Source organism: Mus pahari, chromosome 3 (assembly GCF_900095145.1).
Source record: "Mus pahari chromosome 3, PAHARI_EIJ_v1.1, whole genome shotgun sequence".
NCBI classification, from domain to species: domain Eukaryota; kingdom Metazoa; phylum Chordata; class Mammalia; order Rodentia; family Muridae; genus Mus; species Mus pahari.
Window position 1 is genome coordinate 141,071,321 of NC_034592.1, and position 25,911 is coordinate 141,097,231.

Genomic DNA, 25,911 nt, shown 5'->3' on the forward strand with positions numbered 1-25,911 from the left:
ACACACACACACACACACACACACACACACACACACACACACACGTGCATACACCCTGCAAAAAAGAACGTGTCCAAACGAGTGACTTGCCAATGACCTGGGATGGATTTGAGCTAGAGAGAGAGAAGCTGTCATTTGAGAGGAAATGAGAGCGTCCCAGACATCTGAGTGCAAAGCACCTTGGTTAATAGAGTGAGCCTGGGCTTTTGATGCAGGAAGCTGAATTCTATTGCTATAGTAACACGGCTTTCTGCTTCGGGACTTTCAGGTTCAAAGGGAATAGGGAAGCCGGGTCTGCTCAGAGTTCTGCAGCCCAGGAGGGAATCAAAGGGAGGAACTCTGGCTGCAGATCACAGGGGAGTGAATGAAACAGTCGGCTATAGCATGCATCCCTGCACTGTAACCCAGGAGGTCACAGGTGTAGTACCCGGAAACTTCAAAACCTGCATTTGAGGAGAAAAAAAAAAATCATCAAACTGGGGAGGGTCTGGAAACTTCCTATTTTATGTCCCAGACAAGAGAGGACCAGACAGTTGCTGTTGTGAATCTGATCTGGGAGTTGTTCTGCGTGCAATGAGGATGAAAACTCACCAGAAAGGGGATATTTGGTCATGGAGCATTCAAGGGGACAGGAGATGAAGTTTGGAATGGGCATATCCATTTCCTGCCAAGCCCACACACGTAGTCCGTTCCTACAATCAGTGAAGTTCTGATTTGAATCAGCTTTAAAACAAACAAACAAACAAACAAACAAACCTCTATGTGGATTTTATTCATTTTCTTTAAGACTCCCTCTTTTAGCCAAGTATCCCAGTTCAGGCCCGAGATCCCAGCACGCAGGGACTAGAGGCAGCAGAATCAGGAGCTCACGTTCATCTTTGACTACAAACTGAGTTCTGGGTTAGCCTGAACTACATGAGAGTTTGACTCAAAACAAAACAAAATGAAACAAACAAACAACAACAACAACAACAACAACAACAACAAAACCCAACCAGAACAGAATACAAACCAACAAACACAACAAGAACTCTTCCTGTATCAGTCAGACTTCTGAGCTCATCTTTGCCTGGGGGTTATTTTTTTTTTTCCTTTTATTTTTGAGTAGGGGAGATATTAAGCATACCAAGCGAATGGCGTAGGCACCGGCCCATCAAACAAATGGCAGGCTGAGAAAGAAGAGATGCCAACACGAAAACGCTCTATTTACAAGCGTTCTAACCTTTCCGAGTCTGCCTTCTGTTTTTGTTTTGTTTTGCGACAGTCTCATATCACCCAAGCTGGTCTCAAAGTTGGTATGTAGCCAAGGATGGTTTTGAACTCCAAATTCACCTGCTTCTCCCTCCAGGATGCTAGGGTTGCAGATCTTTATCACCAGACTTAGCTGGGAATTGAACTCAGGGCCTTGTGAATGTCCTTACCCTCCCAACTGAGCTATAACCTCGGCCTAGTCTTCTTTGGAATGAAGACAATACCTCGATCTTCAGAACTAATGCAGTATTCCCAAGAGGTGTTCCAGTGGTCCTTGGTGGGGGAAGGAGTGCTAATTGGAGGAGCTGCTGTTGTTTCTTGGCATTCTCTCTCCCTGGGTTCATTTCATGGGCACAGATAACAGCGCCCTGAAAGGCTTCCCTTTAGCTGAGCTAAGCGTGTGTTTTGCTCTGTAACGGTCTTGACAGTTTTCTCTCTCTTGCGAATTGGTCTGTCTGCTTACTTTAACCAATATGCCTTCTTAGTTGTCTCACTGCTAATGCTGCAGACTCTGAAATCCCGTACTTCACGTGGAAGATCTTTTAAAAACACTTTGGGTGCTTTGGGAGTCTCTCCTGCTGTTGTTTTTTTGTGCACAAATTTTGCATTTGGATCCCAGATCTGCCACTGACGGGCAGAGAGCTGCCATCAATTCTGAGTCACTTTGGCTCCTCCCTCTCTCATCCTGTCCTCCAGGTAAGACCATCTCCAAACATAACTGCTTCTCTGGCATCATTTCACACACCTCAGCAAATAGTTCATATGAGAAGTCTTATAAAACCCTCACCCCAGCGACTTCGCCAACTGGCTAAGCCTGCCCCTGGCTGCAGGGGGGAAGGAAAGGGTATGGGTGGGGTGTGGGTAGAGGGGTGACAACTCTCCAAGGCTGTGTTCCAGGAGTCTGCAGTGGAGAGAGGAGTCTTGCTAGTGATTGGACCACAGGGCTTTCTCTTTGTTAGGAAGGCTGTGCAGTCCACAGTACTGGGGATGGGAAAGCAAGTGATCTCTGGATTGAGAGGGGGTGTCTGTTGGTGGTGGGGCCTCAGCTCTCTCATCCTTTAAAAATGGACCCTCCACAACATGCTGTGTTTCTGTGCTTCAAGGACAGTCTGAGGAGAGAGGGGGCAGTTAGCTGGACATGTTGCCATTTTCCTGTAGGTGGTTCAGTCAGTTTCTAGAACCTGGCCCTTAGCTCCTTAGCAGGATGGACTCAAGGTCATTCCATCCACAAGAGCAGGTTAGGATCTTGTCCACCTCTGAAGTGACAGCCATCATGTATTGTTCAAATAGTGTCCTGGAATCCCGATCCTAGATCTTTTAAACTAGAAGATTAAACTGGCTTTATGTGTGTGTGTGTGTGTGTGTGTGTGTGTGTGTGTGCGCGTGTGCACATGTATGTATGTGTATTAATGTGTATGTGGGCACATGTAGAAGCTAGAGGTTTGTCTTAGTTAGAGTTTCTGTTGCTATGATGAAAACACCATGATCAAAAATCAAGTTGGGAAGGAAAGGATTTATCCAGTTTCTACTTCCAGTCCATCATTGGAAAAAGTCAGGTCAGGTACTCAAGCAGGGCAAGAACCTGAAGAAGGCAGGAACCCCATGGGGGGTGGGGTTCTTACGTCTGCTTCCCCTGACTTGCTCAGCCTGCTTTCTTATAGAATCCAGAACCCAGTCCAGGGATGGCACCACCCACAGTGGACCAGGCCTGTCTCTCTTGATTGCTAGTTGAGAAAATGTCTTACAGCTGGTTCTCGTGGAGGCATTTCCTCAATGGAGGCTCTTTCCTGTCTGATGACTCTAGCTTGTGTCAAGTTGACACCCCAAAACAGCCACGACAAGGTTGATGTTGGGTGTCTTCCTCTATCACTTTCTACCGTATATACGGAGACAGGGCCTCTCACTTGAGCTTCGAGCTTTCCCGTTTATCTACACAGTCTGATCTAGGGAACCCCTGGCTGCCCCTCCAGAGCACGGTTTGTGTAAGTTCTAGGGATCAGAACACTGGCCCTCATGTTTGAGCAGAGAGTTTTACTCACTAAGCCATACCCCCACATCGAGGATTAGACTCTTAATCAAGGTGGTAAAAAGCAGACACTGAAACCTAAGTTTAGGCAAGCGTGCTGTAGACCAGAATTGCAGTTGGTGTGTTCAGAGTCCCTGCCCACTTCTTTGGCCACAGTAGACATTGCTGGCCACTTCCATTGATAATCTCTCTCTCCTCATACTGCCCCAAATGGACTCCAGCAACCTAAGGGTTGGTACAAGGGAGGAGAGCTTGATCAAGAATGTCAGATGGCAGGGAGGGGTGCAGAGGAGATGAGTTCCCCACTCCCAACAGCTGTCCCTTGTTTAATGACCCGTGAGGGTATTCTGTGGCCGCAGGTGGCCTGCTTTGAAAATGATCCTCCAGCTTTGGAGGAAGTTTTTTTTTTTTTTTTTTTTTTTTTCTGTTCCTGCACAGGGGATGGGGGTGGGGGTTCCACACACCCCAATCTTGGAGGAACTGTGTTCGTAATATGACTCCCATTTCCCTCTCTACCTATCTGTTACATAAGCTTCTTTGGGAAACTGGTGACTGTGATTGATGGGACCACATGGGACGTTTACAGATATTATATCAGGTCTGCATGTCCCTGGCCTTTGTGTCTGTCCCCTGGGCCCCTCCCCACACTGGCATTCTTACCTACAAGTGGTCTGGCTTCTCTGGGTTCACGAGTGGATGACTGATATGTTTGTTCATGGGCTTCCTGTGTCCGCTGAACCATCGACCCCTTTGAAATCCATCTCTTGGAAGCCTAAGGAGGCCATCTCACCTTTATATGCAGAGCCAACCCCAAACATCAACCCTTCATCTGCTTGGAATGGACCTGACAGGTTGTGTTGTCAGATTCAGGGCTCCAGACATGTTCAGCAGAATCCTTATTCTGGTTGGATGTTTTCCCATTCCAGTCAGGATTGGGGCTCCTGGGAAACCTGTCTACCATACCGCTGGCCCTTGTCTCTTGGCAGCCTGATGGGTGGTTATTGAGTACTGGGGGGACCCCGACATCGTTCTAGGGCTGGCCTCTGATTTTGCATTAGAAGGTCTTTTTCCTCGGGCCTGGCTGACAGCACCCCATATTACCTGCCCACAAGTCTGACTCTACCCGAGGCTGAAGCAACACAGTGTCCTCAACTAGTCTAAGGAAATGTCATTGGTGCCCCAGAGCAGACCATGATTCATCTCCAGAGTGAGCCCAGGCCATGGGTTATCTGGTTACTCTTTATTCTGGTGAATTATGAATTCTGCCTCTCTTCTTTATAAATTTGAAACCCTGTAAATGAGCTTCAGGGTCACCATTAAGAGATCTGAATGAAGTAACGTGTCTGGGAGAAATAGAGTTGAGGAGCAGTTCCTTGGGGACCCTGGTCCTCCATCAGATTTAGAACCAGGAGGCCTGGGTATGGTGACTGTGCCCAGAGTCTAAAAGGGTCATTCTTGCAGGAGTGGGACAGTCAGTGCACCGAGTCCCCTGACGAAGGGGCTGGAGGGACAGGGGTGATTGCTAATTCGGATATCTGGAGCAAGTCTCCTTGCTCATGCGTGGAGCATCTCGAGCTCTCGAGGGTGATGCTATTCAGTTGTACTGTGGGAGGGTGGGGGTGTGCATCCCTTTAGTGAAAAGGCAGGTCCCGAGTGAGAGCTGGGAGGGAGGAGGCACCGCCCGCCCCGCCCTGCTGCCGCCAGAGCTGTTTGTTTTGTTTTCCTTTTCCCCTCGTGCTCAGCGACACAGGAAACACTAGGAGAAAAGCACTCGTGGCCCTTCCTCCGGCGGCGCCTGCCAAGACCGTGGAGAAGAATAGCCCAGGAACAGGGAGAAAAAGCTGAACATTTTAACAGTGTGAACTTTGAAACTCTCTCTCTCTCTCTCTCTCTCTCTCTCTGACTCATGTTGGATAGTCTCTTCAATTCAAATTCACCTTCCCTCATGTTGTTTTTCTCACACCGGTAGGCTTGATTCCAAAGATGTGTCAATCAGCTACTCCCTTGTGTGTGTGTGTGTGTGTGTCCTTTCTCTCAAGTCAACACACATGAATGCTGTTGGAACCCAGCCTTGACCTGCCCTTCCTCAAGACTGGCCTTCCACTTAGACCTGTTGAGTCAGAAATGGCCTTTGTAGGGGAAAGTCTGCATATTGATAATCGTCTTCTGCAAGAGGCCACAACCCTTCCTGGGGTCCCTAGACCTGCGTCTTTAAAAGCATCCTTGCCTCACATTAAGATATTCTGGGTGATAAGGAACTGGGTTATATAATATATGAGGTGTGTTGGTTTGGCTAGCTGGAGTCCAGCGTCTCAGTGTTCAAAGGACCCCTTCATTCATCTCCTGTACCACCCAAGCATTGGCTTCATGTAGAGACTGCCTTCAGAGCACCTTCACTTCAGTCTTCTGGCTCCTCAGACAGAGGGAAAGCTTCTGGTTGGGCCAACTTAAGACATATGCCTACCCTAGAACCAATCCCTGTCTGGGCCCAGACCCTTGGCAAGACCTCTGACCAATCAGGGCCCAGGATAATGAGGGAGTTCTGAGACCTCCCATTAGTGTGCTCTTCTACAGGAGTGCGCTCAGTCCCAGGAGCAACCCCACCAACAGCCTTTCATCTGTTGTGTCTCCTGTTATCCCATGGCTCCACTTCCGCCAAGGACCCTTCCCCTTAAGGGCCAGTCTCACGGTGCCCAGATGCGCACAATGGTCCCTTCTCCTCAAGGCAGCAAGGATGAGTGTGTGCCTGGAGAAGAACCAAGATTAGACTCTGCCAGCTGGGGGAGAGGGGAGTAAGGTGACAACACCTTGGTGGCCTGTTCCTGCTTCTCCCAGGGCCTAATGCCTTGGCCTTAAACTTCCTGTTGGTCACAATTGAGCTATTTTGGTATGTGGCCCAGATGTTGGGAAAAGTCAGTACCCCACCCTACTTCCCCTGTTTTCTCATACTCGCACACACTTCCTGATGATCTCATTGCCTGCGCAGACCCCCATATCATACCCCCAGCCCGGTCCCTTTATGAGCTGAGGTCCCATAGGCCTGTGTGATGGTTCATTGATACTTTCACCATGTACCAAGCTTAAAATACTGCTATTTCACAGACTTACCTCGAAGCCTGACCTCCTTGAGGATCCCCTTAAAATACTGAGATTGTTGTTCTCCCAGGGCCTGATACCTTGCTCTGTTTCCACTCTCCAAGTATGGATTGGGATGCAAGAGTCTCTTGAAGCCACTTCCAAGCTCAATGGAGCCCTGAATTCCTGGGATCTCCCAGCACCCAGGCCAGAGTCCTTCGGGGTGGGGGTGGGGGTGGGAGTGCGGCTGCCTGGCTTGCTGTTGGCCTGCATCAGGCAATTCTTTAATTAGCCTGAGCAGGGTTTTCTCGAATGGGGGCGGAGGAGGTGTGTGGGTCTATTGGGGGAAACTAGGTCACCTGAAAACTAGCAGTCAGGAGGGAGCTGTCCTGGGGCCCTGCTGCAAGGGAACCCAAGGGGTAAGGTGGGAGGGGCAAAGTCACAGAAAAATGCCCTGGCCCCTTTTACTGCTCTTGGGAGATGCTGTCCCTATCTTTCTCCAGGGGGCTGGTCGACTGTCCTTAATTTCTTGGCCCAGAGCAAAGAGGGCAATGCAGTAAACATGTTCTGATTGTCTGGAGCTTGTGCAGGGAGCATCATGGGAGGAGTCAGGCCCCTGCCACCACTGCTGCGCATTCTGTGCTTCTTTGCCCGTTTGCCATACATCAGGTAGACAGGGACCATGTCTATCTTTCGCCAGCTATAACCTCATCCCTTAGCACAGTCCTGGGGTGTGGCAAAGGCTTGAAAGGCATCTGCTGGGTTCGTATGGGTGATTCTAGGACCGAGGCTGCATCTCAGCGGCAGAGCGTATGGAAGGCCTTGGGTACCCCGCCCCCAGCACTAAAACTAAACCACAGAACACACCCCCCAAACCCATGTGAGTCGTTCTCCTCTAAGACAGTTGTCATGAGAACCAGTTGTCGTTGTGAGGCGGCTTCCCTAAATGTCAGTGACTTACATATCCTGCCAACACTGAATTCTGACACTATTTCATTTTTCTTTACTATCAAACCACTAGTTGTAGATTGAAATGAAGATATATATATATATATATATATATATATATATATATATATATATATGAAATTTCATGTCACCTCCATAAATAAACAGTAGCTGTGAAAACAGCCACCAAACCAAGCGACGCTTTTACATTTCTTCTTAAATACCATCTCTGTCCCCCTCCCCCAGGACGGGAATCTCAGGGGACTGACTGGCATGGCTCTAAAGAGGTTACCGCCTATGAGCATCAGATTGATACTTTTTTTTTTTTTCCTTCAGAAACCTTTGAAGACTTTTTTTTTAAAAAAGGCGTGGAAAGGCTGTATTCTGTTGTCTGCAAAGGTCCATGCAAAGTTCTTCAGGCTGGTATTGAACTTGCCGTTCTCCCATCTCAGGCTCCTGTGGAGAGAAAAGGAGAGGGAGGGCAGGGGAGAGGAAATTACAGGCCTATACTACCAGGTTTGGTTTCAATAGTTTTTATTAGTGCGTATTAAATATATAAAACAGTGACTTTCATTGGTTCTGTTCTCTTTCTATGTTTAGAACTCCTGGCTGAGGTAATGGCCGAGGAAGTTTTCTTTTTTTGACTTTTATTATTATTATTATCTTTTGAGACACAGTCTCATACTATTAGCCCAGGCTATCTTGGAACTCACTGTATAGCCCAGGCTGGTCTCAGACTCACTGGGGCCATCCTATCGAAGCCTCTTGAGTGCTGGATCATACTTCTATACCTAGTTTGGAAGGTGTTTGAGAAGAGAAAGGCGTTTTGACATGCAGTTGCATGGCATGGCTTATTCCTACCCTTAGTTGGCATGATTTGGGGCTCTCCTACCCAGGGTGTGATCAGTTTTGATAATGAAGAAGTGGATATGTGTGAAGTTATATCGCTGTAAGTAAGACACCAACAGAATACTTACGAGAGTTCAACACCAGTGGAAGCGCTCCTTCAGGGAGTGACATAAGTGTAAGTGTGCTGTCTGTTTTCAGTCCCTAGAATCCCATACACCTTTGCAGAATGTTTGCTGGACAGCTCTGCAGGCCTGTTTATGCCTTGAGGTGTAAACAGCTGCACCCCGGTGAGGGTTGTGGAGATTCCAAGATGGCCTTCCCTTTTCTGTGCTGAGTAGGTCTCCGATGTTTGGAGGCTGCTGTATCTCTCTGCCTAACACAAGTTTTCAGACTCAGTGACTACAGGAGCTAGTGACCGGGACAGTTAACATGAGGTCAGGTGGGATATAGGACAGTGGTAGGGACTAGGGTAAATTAGAAGGTATATGTTTCATTAGAGGGCACAGATTTTCTCTACACTTTTTTTTTTTTTTTTTTTTTTGGTTTTTCGAGACAGGGTTTCTCAGTAGCCCTGGCTGTCCTGGAACTCACTGGCCTCAAACTCAGAAATCCACCTGCCTCTGCCTCCCAAGTGCTGGGATTAAAGGCGTGCACCACCACGCCCGGCTTCTCTACACTTTTTAGTGGCTGCTGTGTAAGTTCACATGGCCAGATGTTTAAGTGTTCTAAAAGCTAAAAGTCTGGTATTAGATATAAAAGCTCCAAGTATTAAATATGAACAATTAACTGAGATGTTGAGGATGATGTGGGCTAAGCATGAATAGACCACAGGAGGTTTGCTGGCTAAGTCTGGCCTGTAGTCAGAAAGTGACTCAAACTTCCTTGATTTCTGGTCTGGGCAGCCCTGTCCCCAGGGCTTTATGTGTGTTAGGAAGCAGGCCAACAACTGAGGTACATCCCTAGACCACGGATCCTCTAATTTCTAGCTGTGTGATGTTTGGTAAATGGCTTCATCTTTCTGTTTTCTTTACCTGGGAGGCAGCATTGATGGTGCCTACTACTTTAAGTGGCTTTGAGGATTAGGTGGAACCTCCCAGAAGGCAGAGCTGGCCCCTTATCCATCTCTGAATCATAGTCCCACGGACAGATGTTCACTTAAAGAAAGAGAGGCAAAATTAGCATCTGGCCCTTCAGCTCATGGGGCCAATGTCACCATGACACTGTGTGTTGGTGCATTCCTGTCAATCCCATATGCTCAAAAACCCCAGCCACAGTAGCTGTCTCAGCGGCTGAAGTAGAGAGCAGGGACAACTCTGAGAGCTGCTGGGGAGCCCTGCTCATTCATGCCGAAGCTCTCTGGAGAGGACAGTGGCAATTTCTTTAAAACTAACTGGGGCGATTACCAGGGCCCCTGACAATTGCAGAATGAGGGCATTCGCCCAAGAGAAAGGAAGACTTACGCCTTCACAAAAACCTGCCCACGAATCTAATAGCCACAAACTGGACACCACAACCCAGATCTTTTCCAGTGGCTGGATGGGGAAACAAATTAATGTGCAGTGGAATACTGGATAGTAATAAAAAAGGAATGAACTATTGATGCGTGTGATAGTTTGGGTGACCCTCAAAGGAGTGATGTGGGGTGAAAACAGCCAGCCATCAGATGTTACTTGCTTCCTACTCCTAGAGGCAGGCAACAGATTGGCGTCATGGGCTAGGATGTCAGTGGGTTTGGGGGCACTAAGGAGAGATGTTGGGGGTTCCCAAGAGGGGTGCGTACAGCTGAGGAGCTGTTGGTATTTTATTGTGGTGGTATGCACTGGTGAAATTATTTTAGAGAAAACATACAGGTAAGAATCTGAAATGCTGGAGAGTATGGATTGCAGTGGGTGGGTCATGTCGCTGTTCTCAAAGTTAAAAATTCAGGCTCCTGAGAAGGTGGCAGTTTTGCATCCCACAAGTGTGGACCCACCCATTTTTCCATGTCTCCCAGCAGCCCCAGGCAGCATGGTGGGCCGAGGGAGTTCTGCCTTTATGCTTCCATCTCTTATTCCTCTTGCGTTCCATTCTCTGCTAGTAGATGTACAACTGTGGCTAGTTCCTTTATCTCTTGACTACCCTGGAATTCTGGGAGGGGATAGAGCATTTTGCAGATAGGAATTTGGTTTTCAAGAGGCTTCAGGCTATTGTCCAAAGACCTCAGAGAACCCCCAGGTCTGTGCTGATGTGAGACCCAGTTGGCTTCAACCTCTGGAGGCAGATTGAAGGCTCTCCAAGGCGTGTGTTCTGGTGGTGGAGGGGGAGGGGGTGGTGGAGGGGCCTCAGCCAAAGGTTTCCAGGTCCAATGGTTAGCAAACTTTTGGGTTTGGAAGCACTTTAATCCTTGAAACTCAGGATCCTAAAAATCTTTTGTTTATACAAACTGCTTTTTTTTTTTTAAATATTTTTAATTTTATGAGACAACCTCCCAGTTCCAAACTGAGGGCTGACAAGATGGCTCAGTTGGTAAATCTTGCTACCAAGCCTGATGACCTGGGGCTGATCCATAGAGTCCTCATGGTGGACTCATGGCACATGCACACACACACACACACACACACACACACACACACACACAAAACCAAATAAAATGTAAAATAAAAATATAAACCTATCATGTGTTATAACCATGCTGGACATTTTGATGAAAAAAAGTAACTGTCCTAAATCAACCAGATAGAGAGAGAGAGAGAGAGAGAGAGAGAGAGAGAGAGAGAGAGAGAGAGAGAGATGCTTTTTACACTTTGCACATCTCTCTGTGTTGGGCATTACACATGAGTGGAGTGTCACAGTATGTCTGTGTTAATCTAGCACACATCTCCCTCTGGGCAGCATGAAGACCCTTGCATACCAGGGACACAACATGAGTGGAAAAGGTTGACTAATAGTTTTGACTTTGTGGAAACCCACGGGGTACCCAGGCTGATCTTTGAGAACCATGGCAGCTTTTTTTTTTTAAAGGCTGGGTCTCATGTAGTTCAGACTAGCCTCAAACTCACAATATAGCCAAGGATGACCCTAAGCTCTTGATCCTCCTGCCTTTACTTCCGCAGGGCTGTGATCACAGGCATTCACTTCCACACCCTATTTATGTGGTGCTGGGGATGGAGCCCCGACTTGGTTCCTGCCAGGCAAGGACTCTACCTGCAGAACCCTATTCCCAGCCCCAAAGGCTTCTATTTCCACACCGCACAGCCTGGGGCTTCCTGGGTTTGGCAGTCCTCACGGTATCCTCAGCTCCAAGGTACCCTTTGGTTCCAGTGTCACATAACTTATTTCAAAGTAGGATTCCTTTGTACAATAACGCTGCTAAGATCAGGCTCTTGTTAGCTAACTATAGCTTGAGAGGTGAGTGTTGGCATCAGGACCTCCCAAACCTATGACATCACATAGGTGACAGCGGGACCTGCGACCTGCAGACCGGTTGCCAAGGCAACAGGCACCATATTCCCAGCATCCACTTGGTTCACCTCCCACCTTTTTATCTGCCTTACATCATTTTCCATATAAATAAGGAGAACGCCCCTCCCTCTCTCTCCCTCTCCTCCCTCTCCGCTGCTATCTTGTCTCACTCTCCCAATAAAACCTCATCCACGTGGAACTACTTTGGCCTAGTGTGCTGTTGAGACGCGACCGGCCATTCTAACACATCAGTGAGCAAGCATTACCATGCAGCAGAACTTTCTGGAATAATGGGATGGCTTCTATCGGGGTAGTCAACATAGAAACCACTAGGAAGTCTGCACTTGGATGCGTCAGTGAGATTGGACTTTATTTACTGTAATTAATTCAATGTGAGTGGCCACCACTGGCTCAGCTCACAGCAGGGGCAGGCCTTGCTGGGACTCCACTCTAAGAATCTGCCCTTTTGCTTTTGGCACAAATAGAAAACCTCAAAGGAGCTTTGAACTCGGTTGCGGGAGGTCAGGTGACTTTGTATACTCTGCAATGTGTGTCTTTGTCGGGGCTGACCAGTCCATCTCTTGTGTCTGTCTCCCTGCTGCAGGCCCCACCATGAGGCTCCAGCCCCTTGGGAGCCCCTGCGCTCCCCTGGCCCCGGGCTCACCGCGCTAGCCCCAGGCAGAGCAAGGGCAGGCGCGGGGCCATGGCCAGCCACGTGGACCTGCTCACAGAGCTGCAGCTGCTGGAGAAGGTGCCTACGCTGGAGCGCCTGCGCGCAGCCCAGAAGCGCCGGGCTCAGCAGCTGAAGAAGTGGGCACAGTATGAGCAGGACCTGCTTCATCGCAAGCGCAAGCATGAGCGGAAGCGCAGCACGGGTGGACGTCGCAAGAAGGTGTCCTTCGAGGCCAGTGTAGCGTTACTGGAAGCCTCGCTGAGGAATGACGCCGAAGAAGGTAAGGTCCCCTGCTCTCCAGGACACGGACTGTGCAGGAGCTGGAGTGGGTGGGAGGAAACTCATACACAGCTGTGCCTGAGGTCTAGTGTGGGCCATCCCGTCAGCCTACATTAGGAAGGGGATAGCCCTAGGAAAGACCTCTCCCCGACTCCTGAGACAGTCTCATGTAGCCCAGGCTGGCCTCCAACTGGTAACGCAACAGAGTATGACCTTGAACTTATGATTCTCCGGAGCCTGGATTGCAGGCCTGTGCCTTTGCATAACCTTCCCACCCCCATCTCACCCCCATCCCACCCCATCCCCACCACAACTTCAGCTTTATCTTAGTTATTTTCATTCTTGGAGACAATGAGTCCAGCTTTTGGCTAATGAATACAATAACAATTTCCCTTCCCTCCCACAAATATTTACAGACAGACTGCTTCCTGCAGCACTGGTGCTCTGCACGCAGAATAATGAGCACGTGGTATCCCATCCAGCCCCACCCCCACCCCCAGCCAGACACTCCAGGATGCTAGGATGTTGCCTTTCTCCAAGTCCTGTCTTCTCCATGGTCCTCACTTGGCCCCTGGCATGGTGTTCTGGTGTCTTCTTTCCCACGCAGAACAAGGCAGCGCTCAGTCACAGAGTCACACCCCTGATCCAGTTCTTGGTTCACTTTCCACTGTTGTGTTTATGCTGTAAGGTGATTAACAGCTAGACCCCGGGGGCTAGAGAGATGGCTCAGAGGTTCAGAGCACTGACCGCCCTTCCAGAGGACCTGGGTTCTGTTCCCAGCACCCACATGGCAGCTTACAACCAGCCTGGGGATCTGACATGCTTCTGGCCTCCCTAGGCATGAGACATAGTTACCACACAGACATATATGCAGACAAACACCCATACACATAAGAGAAGAATAATAAACATTTAAAAATGTATCTAGACCCTGGAGGTAGACATCTTGGGTGTAAAACTGGTTGTTCTGGTCTCCATGTGACCCTGGCACAGAGAAGTCCTTTAACTGTCTGTCCTTAGACTCTGCTTGTATAAAGTGGGGTCACATCCTGGTGAAGGTCTTGTGAGTGTTCAGTCAGGTGATTCCCCCTGAAGTATCTTGCACATGGCCCTTTGTGTTAAGTATGTGGCTATGAATTTCTTGAAATGTTGCTTTTTAAGTTTTGAGACAGGGTCTCAAGTAGCCCAGGCTGGTCTTTGTGTATCTGAAGATGACCATGAATTCTTGATCCTCCTGCCTCTTAGATGCTAAGATGGTAGGTATGAACCACCACAGCCGGCTTATTGATATGTTTTATTATATTATAATATATATTGGTTTTTTTTTTTGAGACAGAATTTCTCTGTGTGGCCCTGGCTGTCCTAGAACTCACTCTGTAGAGCAGGCTGGCCTCAGACTAGGGGATCCACCTGCCTCTGCCTCCTGAGTTCTGAGATTAAAGACGTGAGCCGCCACACTCAACCAGGTTGTTATCTTTTATTTCATTAAATGTGCGGCTTATATCGTCATGGAATTTCCATAAGTCTGGAAGCGGAGACCAGTGCCCACCACATTGTCCAGGATGATTTCACTCTTCCAACTGTGTGATTGTCACAATCAATACAAGTTCACACCCTTAACCTGTACTGGTTATGTTTAATAATGCCCATTTTACAGATGGGGATATTCGAGTCAGAGAGATTTAGAACCTTGATCCAGATGGTCTAACAGGACCAAAACCCCTAGGAAACCACCCTGTGGCTTTGCAGGTTTGCTTTTCCACTGCCAGGATGCTTGAAGGACTCAAGCTTTGATCAGGCCCCCTTTTCTGTGCATAGACACGTGCTTGCTCATTATAGCTAAAGTTTGTGCATAGGCCCTTTGATCACTCAGTAGCATCTGCCTTACCCCTGGAGAGGTCTCTCTGTGTCTGCTAGACCATCTGCACCCTCTCCTGGTATTAGATACTAAAGCAGTCACTGGAAGAGCTGAGGGCTGGTATCACTAAGAACAGGGACTCTCACAGGCTGAGCATCCCTAACCATGGACACTGGAAACATTTCGGGTGCCTACATGATATCCCACATAGAAACTAACACACCTGACCTAGTGGGATGGGTTGTAGAGTGAAGGTGGGCTAGAAATTACACCCAAACTGCTTGCAGCGAGTACCCAGGAAACAGAGCGAACGTATGTTGACTTGGGTCCTGCCCTTAGGATACCATCCTGTACATCAAACACCTCTTTCGCAAGCCTTTCAGATAAGAGACACCAACTTGTGCTCGCCTTACCCTTTGAGTTCAAGAACACTCCGAAAGCTCCGTTCAGATCCTGTTTTGATCCTGGTAATACAGGGCCTCTAAGAGGAGAGCAGGGGCAGGGTCCCAACCCACAGAGCTTCCAGCTGCTCAGGTGAGAGCTGGGGTGAGCCCCCCCCACCCCCGAGAGGCAGGGTGGCTCAGGCTGGGGATGTGGCCCTGAGGCTCCTCCCACGTGCAGTTTGGTTTGCTGGGTGACGTGGTGCCCCCATCCCACTCAGGGGGTGGCTGCCTCATGACGAAGTCTAATTTTTGATAGGAGTGGCAGTTCACCGACGCCCCTCTCCTAGCTTGTCAGTTATCCCCTTCTCTGGAAAGCCCCATTCCCCTCCCCAGGGGCCTCTGCAGAGGCTTTGGGGATAGGTTCTGTATGTTACAGAACAGCTAGCAGCAATGAGATGGCACCTCCCCAGCCCACTACCCAAATATCATCCCTTCTTGACCGTCAAGTACCTTGCTTAGAAGAAACATAGGTCAGAGTTTAAGGACCCCCCCCCCCCCCATTCCTAGCATACGACCTTGAACAATTTGTTTTGCCTTTCTGGTTTCAATTTTTAAATGTCACAAAGCATGGAGGGCTTGGCTTCAAGAGAGTGTGGCAGGAATTAGGAATAGTTAGAGATGTATGTCGTTCAGCGGACGGAGGGCTTGCCTAGCGAGTGTAAGGCCTTGTGTTTGAACCGCAGGACTATATCGTCTGACCATAGTGTCACACACTTGTGATCCTGGTACCAGAGACAGGGAGATCAGAAATTCTGTCATCCTCAGCTTCATACTGAGTTCAAGGCCCCAGTCCAGGCTACATGTGACCCTGTCTCAAAAGAACAAGCGTCCTTGACCTTTGAAAGTTTCCCTGAATCCCGTTCCAGAACAGCAATAATTTAAATGGTTCTTCAGGTTCAAAGACTTTAATGCTTAAAAAAAAATCAAATTCATATAAATGAGTGCTTATTAAAATTAAACAATAGAGAGGTGTGCAGAGCAATAGGTCCCTTCCTCTCTTCCTTTCTCCCTGTTTCCTTCTGGTCGTTTTTCTCCCTTTGTGGACCAGGAGGCTCATAGACCTCCTTACCTCCAGAAGCTTTTAGGCAAGTAATGACATCTTGGAATCTCTGTCACGTGACTCTAGTTTTCACCCACACCCCCGCCACCTTATGATGTCTTGCAGTGATGTCTGACAGCCCAGCCGACCCGAACAGTTCACTGTTCGGTAACGTTTTGCAGTTGGCTTCACCAGACTCCTTAAAATGTCCCTAGTAGTTTTGCTTGTGAAAAGTGAACTTTTGAGCAGGTGTCTTAAGTATTACCTTGGATGAGTGTGGAAGCGTGGTTGAGCACTGGATCGAACTCAACTCGGTTAAATCCGATCGAGAAAGGATCTTTGGGATCCCTGTCATCCTGGTGTGTGGAATGCGGTAGGGGTTGCATGACAAAGGACCCTGGGGTCCGCGGGTGGATGTGTTTGAGGCTGCCAGCAGTCAGCTCTTTTACTTGCTGAGCTCAGCTGAGCTTCCTGGCGGCCTGACAGAGCCCGCTGTGCCTGCCTGCCTGGCTGAGGTGGTGTTCGAGAGGCTGCTGGGTTCACACTGGCGTGGGAGCACTGGGTGGCAGCTCCCCGCTCCCTCAAGCTCAGAGCATCCTGAGTCAGCTTCCCCACCTGCAGTGGGGGTGTGTGTGAGCTGTTCCCCCGGAAAAGGACTCTTCTGTCTAATGTCCTTGACCTTGGACCCACTCGAGCCCCATCCTTCCCACTTCCAGTATCTTCCATTCCTCCACCAGGCTCCCCTTGTCTCCTCTACACCTCTGGGTGTGTGGTTCCCTCACCTGACTAGCCTCCCTAACTCTTCAGGTCCAGAAGGAGAGCTATCCACAGGTCCCTGGGCACCCTTGCCATCACTACCAGAGAAGCCCTGTACCTAGCTGTTTCTGTACCTAGCCAGAGAATTAGGGTGCAGTTCGTCCTTCTGAATTGAGATCTCAGCTCTACTGCTAACGACCTGTGCATTTCGTGTGTGTGTGTGTGTGTGTGTGTGTGTGTGTGTGTGTGTTAACCTAACTTCTCCAGTAGCCTCAGTTTCTTCGCTTGAGCTTGTTAATAACGCACCTGCCACGTAAGTTGAGGGGATGATGACTTGAGTTGGAAAATGCTGAGGAGGTGTGGTAAGATGTGGGGAAGCGTCAGGGGCTGTTATTTCTGTGGTACCTATTATTCTACATTTGCATAAGCTCTCCCTGTTACGTATTCTGACTCTCACCTTCATGATTATTTATCAGGTACTGTGCACCAGGCCGGCTGCTTTGCATATGCCACCTCACCTAATCCTCATGGCAGCTCTCTGAAGCTGGGGTTTTGGAAAAGTAACTTAGGTATCATTTGCATATCATAAGATGCACTGCCCATTTTTTAACTATTCATTTCGGGGGTTTTCCACAACACTCCAGAGCTCTGCACCCAGCTACTTTTAGAACTTATTCATTACCTCCTGTTCCTGTGCAGTCATGCCCAGGTCCTGCGCCCAGTCTCAGACAACCACGAATCATGCAGTGTATGATCTAGTTTTGAGCTTGGCCAGGTTGTAGTGCACATGTGCGCTTGCTCCTTTGTTTCAGCCTTATAGTGCTCCATTGTATGTATATACCACAGTCGATTTCCACTCATCAATGCCAGAGCATGTGGATCTTCGCCATTTTGGATTGATGATCAGGAAAAAGCAAAATCGAGAGGTACAGATCAGCTAAAGGGGAGGGTTTTGGAGATGCAGTTGAGTCCTGAGTCTGATGTATGAGCCCCTCAGAGCCCTGCATATGACTTAGCCTCTCTAAGCTTCCAAATCTGCCCTGCAAATGGGCTTGAGAAGATAACAGTACTGCCTCTGCTTTAGAAAACTTACCAGGTTGTAGCTTATGTGTGTGTTTACTTCTTGGCTTCAGCCTTGTGGTGCCTCACTGTACGAGCGCGGCTCAAGTGTCTTCCACTCACCAAAGCAGGGGAAGCTTACTTAGGTGAAACATGCAGAAATTAAACATGTAAAGCAATTCTAAAGCTCTGTTCTGACACTGGCAAAATGGCTCAGAGGGTGAAGGCACTAGCCACTAAGCCTATGTTTGGTCTTCAGAACCCATGTGGTGGAAGGAAAGAACCAGCTCCCACAGGTTGATCTCCGTGTGTGTGCCATGGCACAGAACACACACACACACACACACACACACACACACACACACACAGCGTAACAACAACAACAAAAAGGCTGCCTGCCATAGGTTAGCGGGAGGTGCAGGACCCTCATCTGCTCAGTCCTGGCTAATCTGAAGGAAATGGCTCTGACTTTCATTTTTGATGATGTTTGAACAGGAAATTCTCTTTTCCTCTCATTCTAAAAATAATGTGTCCTTGTAGAATATTCCAAAACCATAGGCAAGGGAAGCACGAAGAAGATAAGGCTCACACATACAATGACTACCAACAGCCTCGGGTAATCTTTTCATTTTTATCTGGGAAGTACCCGGTGCTTTCCCATGGGGTGCATGAAAGAAAGTTTAAGTAAGGGGTGGGCTGTGGAGGGCTTGTTTACTTAACCGCTCAGAACCTGGAGAGCTTCTATTTAGCCAGGGTCTGTTACGAGTATCAACTGCATTATAGGTTAGGCACATACCTGTAATCCTAGGGTGCAGAGTCCGGGGCTGAGGGATTATGAGTTCGAAGTCAGCCTGGGATATATAATGAGACCCTGTCTCAAAAATAGACGGATGGGCAGGAAGAGAGGGTTCAGCAGTTAGAAGTATCGACTGTTCTCAAAGAGGACCTGAGTTTAGTTCTTAGCCCCCATGTCAGGTGACTCACAACTCCAGGAGACCCAGTACCCCCTTCTGGGACTCTTTGAACACCTGCATTTGCACGCACATACCCTCACAGACTCACATACGTAATTAAAAAATTAAAAATTAAATACGAAACAAATGTAGAAATTTAAATCTCGGGGTCCATTTTCTTTGGTCATTAGGTCAGGGTTGTACCCTGCTGGTTTTTATGTTTCTTCTGCACAGTGGGAGCTCATCATCTGGCTAAAACAGATGTTTCTATCTTCCGTGGTAAGGCAGGGCCAGCTTTCCTGGGCTGCTGTAGCTGGGATCTCCGTTAGGATGTGGCCACTTTGAGGTTCCCATGAGGCTGGAGGATCAATGCCAAGTGCTCTTGGGTAATGTGGTCAAATACTGTGTCTTGTCTTTATAGGGCCTTTGAAATCAGATTTTTAATAGATCGGCATCTCTTCTAATGTTCAGTGTGATGAGATTTACAGGCCAAGCCCTGCCCAGATTTAGGTTTTCCTTTTGCACACACACAATGTACTTTGATCACATCCTCCAGCATATAGATTTTTTTTTTTTTTAAGATTTATTTATTTATTCTATGTAAGTACACTGTAGCTGTCTTCAGACACTCCAGAAGAGGGCGTCAGATCTTGTTACGGGTGGTTATGAGCCACCATGTGGTTGCTGGGATTTGAACTCTGGACCTTCGGAAGAGCAGTCGGGTGCTCTTACCCGCTGAGCCATCTCCCCAGCCCCCCAGCATATAGATTTTAATGACAACCTCTGTATGGGAGTCTGAGTGTGCCATCATCTGTGCAGTCTCTCTTATGACTGCACTCTGAGCATTGGGTTATTTTCCTAATGTAAACCTTACATGCTATCAATGTATGGACGTCTTTACCCACAGCTTGGATTATTAATTACGGTGGATTCCTAGAGATTTGTTGGATGTGAGTATATAAAAGCCTGTGAAGTTTCCAGTAGTGTTTCTAGTAAGGTTTCACTGCCATGTTCTGCCTGGCCTGCTTTGCCCTTGCTTTGCAAATTCTCACTGGATAGCCACCAGACACATTGGTGGTTTGAATAAGAATGATTCCTATAGACTCATATCTGAATGCTTGGTACCCATTTGGTGGAACTGTTTGGGGGGGGTTAGAAGTTGTGTTCTTGGTGTATGTGTGTGTGTGTGTGTGTGTGTGTGTGTGTGTGTGTTGGGAGGTATCACTAAGTGCAGGCTTTGAGGTTTCCAAAGCCTATAATATTTTTCAGTTAGCTCTCTCTGCCTGTGCTTGTAGATCACTGTGTGAGCTCTCAGCGACTGGTTCCAGTTGCCACGCTCCCTGCCACGCTGGTCATGGACTCTCACCCTCTGAAACTGTATTCCTCAATAAACCATGTCTTCTATAAGTTGCCTTGGCCATGGCGTCTCTTCATAGCAATAGAAAAGTAAGACACTCACATCCACCTGGAGGGATTTTCTCATCCTTCTGTACAATGTATTTAAGGTTGAGAAATTCTCCCTAATCTTACTGATTACCTATTTGTGCTTGCTTTCTGAATTACCTGTTTTTTTTGGTCCATATTTTCTTTTCTTTTCTTTTCTTTTCTTTTCTTTTCTTTTCTTTTCTTTTCTTTTCTTTCTTTCTTTCTTTCTTTCTCCCTTCCTTCTTTTTTCTTTTTCTTTTTCTTTTTCTTTTTCTTTTTCTCTTTCTCTTTCTTTTTCTTTTTTCCGAGACAGGGTTTCTCTGTGTAGTCCTGGCTGTCCTGGAACTCACTCTGTAGACCAGGCTGGCCTCAAACTCAGAAATTTGCCTGCCTCTGCCTCCCAAGTGCTGGGATTAAAGGTGTGCACCACCATACCCAGCTGGTCCATATTTTCTACTACCCTTTTTGTTTATTTGTTTTAAAATTGTGTTTAATGGCTGTTCATGTTTGAGAAGGGAAGATGGGCAAGAAGGGCAACAGTGTGTGTGTGTGTGTGTGGGGTGTCAACCCTCTGCTGTCAGTCACGGTTCATGTGTTTTTTACAGTATGTACCTTTATGTGCTTGCTTTAAAGCTGTTTTAATAACATAGTTTATTTTCACAGTGCTGGAACTTGAAGCCAGGGATTGTGCATGCTAGGCAAGGGCTCTACCACTGAGGCACACCCCAAGCTATGGTTATGGTAAAGATTTTGTTTATGCCTTGAAGGTCTTACCTTTATGTAATAAGAATCTATAACTGCTTGCCGCATTCTCTTATTATTTTATTATTTTCTTTTATACCTTTAAAAGCAAGAGTTTGGGACAAGAGAGTTGGGTTAGCAGTACTTGTTGCTCTTCCAGAGGACCCTAGTTTGGTTCCTAGCACCCACAAGGGGGCTCACGACTATCTGTGACTCCAGCTCCAGGGGATCTAACACAGTCTTTGGACCTCCCTGAACATCAGACACACACAGGGTGGATAGATATGCATATGCACATGTGTGCAGGCAAAATACTCATACACATAAAACCTAAAATAGAGGAACCTTTAAAAGAGAGTGGGGATTTGGAAAACTCAAGTTGAAAGCCAGCTCTCCCCACAGACTGTTTTGTGACAATGTTTCCTTAGAGCAGAGCTATGGCTGTGTATCATCTGTGACAGCCGTCACACAGTTGAGTTTGTAGCAGAAACCACAGAGCTCACAAAGGTGAGAATATTTACTCAGTGTCTTGACCTTCAGAGAAAATAACCAATCAAGTTTCAAGCATTTCCTCATCTTGAAATACCTAATCACTTGCATTTTCTTCCAGGTCTCCGTGACCTTGTTTAACTAAATCAAATATGTAATCCCACTGGAGTTCATTTTAGTATGAATTAGTAAATGAAAGCCTGTCTCTATTTTCTTCTCCAAGAGCTATCAGCTTCTCAACACCCCTTGCCTTCCATAAGGACTCTGACACTGCTTTTAGGCCCCAGGGTCTCCTCTGCAAATATGGGAACCTTCAAGACCTGGGGCTCCACATTGTGGTGGGATGCTTGATTGAAAATTGCGTTAATAGTACAGTTCAAGTCTTACAGTGCTGGGACTCGAACCCAGAGCTCTGTGTGTACCAGGAAAAGGCTCTATCACTGAGCCACACCCCAAGCTGTGATTATGGTGGAGTTTTTCCTAATGCTTTGAAGTCTTAATTTTTATGTGACAAACCTGAGAATACTTGCCTTGTCCTCTCATTGACTTTATCCTTTGCTTTCAGTTTCTGTAAACAGGGCTTAGAAGACTTGTTCGACAGCCATGTTAGTCCTTCTCCTTGTCTTCTTTTTCAAAATGTCTTGATTCTTATTGGGAAATCATGTAATATTTAGGCCTTGGTGAAGTCTCTCTTTCTGAACATTTGGAGGTATTGATTGGTGCTATAGTAACCAATAAATGTAATTTGGACCAAACTGCCCTCTTTGCCGTGGTAGGGGGTAGAAAGTGAGTCTGAGTTTCTTCTGGGAACATTTCGTGTTCTTTAGGGATGGTGGGGGTGGGGGTGGTCTTTTTTTCTATCTGTTGAAGAACCATTTTTATTCCTGAGAGGAAAGCTGTTAGGCTTTGTCACCAATGTCACATCAAGTCACCCTGTCTCTATCTTGAGTTTTCAGTAGGTTCTTTCAGGGTTTTCTATGTAGAAAAGAACAGTCTTTGCCAAAAGCTTGTTTGATCACCCTGTTTGATCAGGAGGGAATCAGGAGAGGATCAGCCTGCTCCATGCTCCCTCAGCTGTCTCTTCTCTTCAGCCTTCTGCTCCTCCTACTGTGAATATATGGCAAATATATTCAAGTCAATACGGACACTCACTCATATTTAGTGACATGTGGCTTTAAGACCTGGGAACATCCTCTACAGACTGTGTCCTCCCCATAATCTAATCTGGCTATCCTTGGAGTGACTGATAGACACCTTTCTTTCAGTTGAGTTTGTCTCTTAGTATGGGGTATATCACACATGTGTGTGCATGTGTGTTTGTGTGTGTGCGCGAATGCGTGTGTGTGTGTGTGTGTGTGTGTGTGTGTGTGTGTGTGTGTGTGTGGTGAACCCTTGGCTCACTCACATATACTAGGAAAGTTCTTCACCTCTTTGCCTCTAGCTCTCTTTTTACTTTTTTATTTTGAGACTTAATTGTTCGACCTGGCCCTGAACTCACTGTGGTACCCAGGCTGGCCTTGAATTTGCAGGGACCCTTCCTCAGCCTCTCTAATATACATGGGCTGAGCCACCAGGACTAACTAAGTCCCTCCCCATTCCCTCTGTCTCTCCCTCCCTTCCTCTTTCCTTCCCCCTCCCTCTCTCCTTCCCTCTTCCCTCTCTCCTCTTTCTTCCCTCCTTACTTCACTCCTTACTCCCTTCATAGCTACTATTGACTTATAGATTTTAAGCAAATAAGCTCCCAGGTTACTTTCCTGTTAGTTCAGCATCTTCCTGTCCCGAGTTTCTCAGAACTAGCTGTGGATGAGCCTCTTCATTCAGGAAGCAACCATGGGCTGGTTGTGGTTCCGTGGGCTAGGCACCCTACCACTAGCACTCATTCCCAGCAGAAGCCAAATGTCACTGTACCCGGAGTCCTTCCTGGATGCACTTCACTCCTGACATTGAAGTTAAGACTCTAAATTTATCTTGTTGAGTTCTGAACCCATTATCCACCTGCTCAGACAATTTCAGGTTCTTGAATGATAAATTAAGCCTCCCGCGTCTCCAGTGACAAAAGCTAAACTCAGCCGCAGCAGAACAGGCCGGCGTCACCAAAAAGCGCAGGAAGATCACAGTTTTAGGCCACGTGGAGACAGGGGATTGCCAGACGTCTATGTAGTTGAGCCCAGCAGCCTGCGAAGGGTAGGTCTTGTCCACTCAGCAATCACGCTGTCCCAGGGCTCAGCAAATCCCAGAACCAAAACTCTGCCTATGGACTATCTTTAGTTAATCACAGTGGTTAGATCTGAGAAGCAATAGCTGTGTACTCTATTTGTTACCTTTCTCAGGGAGGGTACCTGACTGATGCAGCTTAGGGGAATGAGGGCTTAATGTGGCTCATGGTCCATGGTGGTGGGGAAGGTGACCCGACAGCTCAGGCAGTCTGTAGTGGTGGCAATGTATGGCATGGAACTGGCAGTTGATCTATGGGAAAGAAAGCAAGAGACTCTGCTTTGGAAAGAGCCATCCTTCCCTACAAAAGCTCAGGCGTGTTTTCTCCGGGGGCTCAACAAACTGGCATCATCAAACTAGACGTATAGGCAGAGGACTCTGTGGCTCCCACCGCCCTGGCTCTGTCGGTTTGGTAGTGAGTGAGTAGGGAGCTGTGCCCGCCCTTGGAGCTAAGCATCTAGCAGAGTCACCTTGAACAGAACGAAGCACCCACATGCTTTCCTGAGGACGGAGGTGTTATAAAGAGGACCTCGTCAGGAACAGACATCAGGCAAAGGGAGCTAGCAGGCCCTGCGCGAATGGTACAATCTGCATGCTTTCCTCTGGAGAGGGCACTGTGACCAGCACCTTTGAAGACATCCATCCTGTTGCTAAGCACATTCTCTCACTGGAGAAAGGAGCCTTCCGCCTCTCTTGGCTCCGTGCCACTACACAAAGGTACTCACGTACCTCCCTGCAACCTTCTGATTATGACTTGTTTCCCTGACCAGGTCTGCCCACACACAGAGTGGGCTGATCATGCTTAAATGAAGTCTCGCACGCAAGGCCATTCCCTTCCGCCTGTGATGACGACCTTGTGCTTTGGTGTGGCTGGCTTCTTATCTCAGAGAGTAGGAGACTATACTTGGGGGGAAATCGCTTTCAGTGATCTGGCAAACAGTGTCCAGTTACCAAGGTGATGTCCAGGGTCCTTGAGGAGACTGAGCCAATGGAGCCTCCTTGACACTGTTTCAAACTCAAGCCACCATGAGCCCAAACCAGTATCTGCTCCCAGGTTATTAGCTAGGACACACGTGTAAGGCTTGTCACATGTCCACAAAACCCAGATAGTTCCTGTGTTGGCTTTTCTTTCTTTTTTTTTTTTTAAAGATTGATTTATTTATTATATGTAAGTACACTGTAGCTGTCTTCAGATACTCCAGAAGAGGGTGTCAGATCTTGTTACGGATGGTTATGAGCCACCATGTGGTTGCTGGGATTTGAACTCAAGACCTTCGGAAGAGCAGTTGGGTGCTCTTACCCACTGAGCCATCTCACCAGCCCCCCTGTGTCGGCTTTTCATTGTCATGATCAAATACTTTTATGTTGAAAGGAGGAACAGTTTGCTTTTGGCCCCTGGTTTCAGAGATTTCCATCCATGGTCAGTTGGCCCAGTGCTTCATGCTCAGAATGACCAGTAGAGGAGACCGCTGATCTCACCCACCACCAAGACTCTTACAGGCTCTAAAAATGAGCAAACCTTAAGCTCTTCTCTCAACTGCCCAGTCATCAAACAGTTCCGTAGGGGGAAGGCTGAGCTTTGAAACGCCGAAGAACAGTCCAGATTCTTCTCCAAGTGTTCCTCCATCAGCACAACCGTCTTACTTGTGTGTCAGCAGAGCTGGTCCCCCACCTGTCCTCTGTCTAGCTAATACAGTTGCATCCAGAGCTGGTGAGGATGGAGAAAGGATGTAGAAGAGAACAGCTCAGGAGGAAGAGAGGGAGGGAAACTGCACTTTCCTATAGACCCAGAAAAACTGAGATCAAATCCCACACCCTGATGGACAGGGCTCCAGTACCTCAAAAGTAACTCAAAACACAGGCTTTTTGACTGTGGTACCATGAATGCCCTGGACCCCACAAAGGTGATAATGGCAGTCCTACAGGTAAGTCACATCTTGTTATAAGCAGCCCCTCCCCAAGTCTGTTTATGGATGCTCCATTACTCCTTGAGTAGTCCTGGTGGTCTTGTGGTATGGTTTGATTTGGCATGTCCCCCAAATGTCATATTCTGAAGGCTTGATCCTCAACAGGGTTTAAAGATGGGGCTTTTGGGAAGCAACTGGATCATGAGGGCTCTGATCTTGATTCGCAGATGGGTTCATAGTTGAATGGACTTCTCAGCAGCAGAGGAGAGCCTTGTTGGAGGAAGTAGGTTATTGGGAGTGAGCTCTTATAGCATGGCTTGACCCTCTGTGCTCTCACACAAGCTCATCTGTTCTTCCCCTCTTGAAGCTTTCTGGCAGCCGTTAGCCATACAACCTGGCTCCACCACACCCTTCTGCCATGAGGTTCTGCCTTACTGTCTTAGTCAGGGTTTCTATTCCTGTACAAACATCATGACCAAGAAGCA

The 25,911-nt window shown here is 47.7% G+C and overlaps 1 protein-coding gene across 3 annotated transcripts in view; it reads left to right on the top strand.

The window, feature by feature from the left end:
* The window catches only part of Ppp1r16b (protein phosphatase 1 regulatory subunit 16B), a 103,533-nt gene that overhangs the window by 19,050 nt on the left and 58,572 nt on the right, over positions 1–25,911 (top strand). For all 3 annotated transcript variants that reach the window (XM_021194175.1, XM_029536158.1, XM_029536157.1), the window contains exon 2: positions 12,195–12,543. In XM_021194175.1, the coding sequence (XP_021049834.1) occupies positions 12,294–12,543 (250 nt within the window). In that variant the 5' untranslated portion in view covers positions 12,195–12,293. The remainder of the gene's footprint in view (positions 1–12,194; positions 12,544–25,911) is intronic.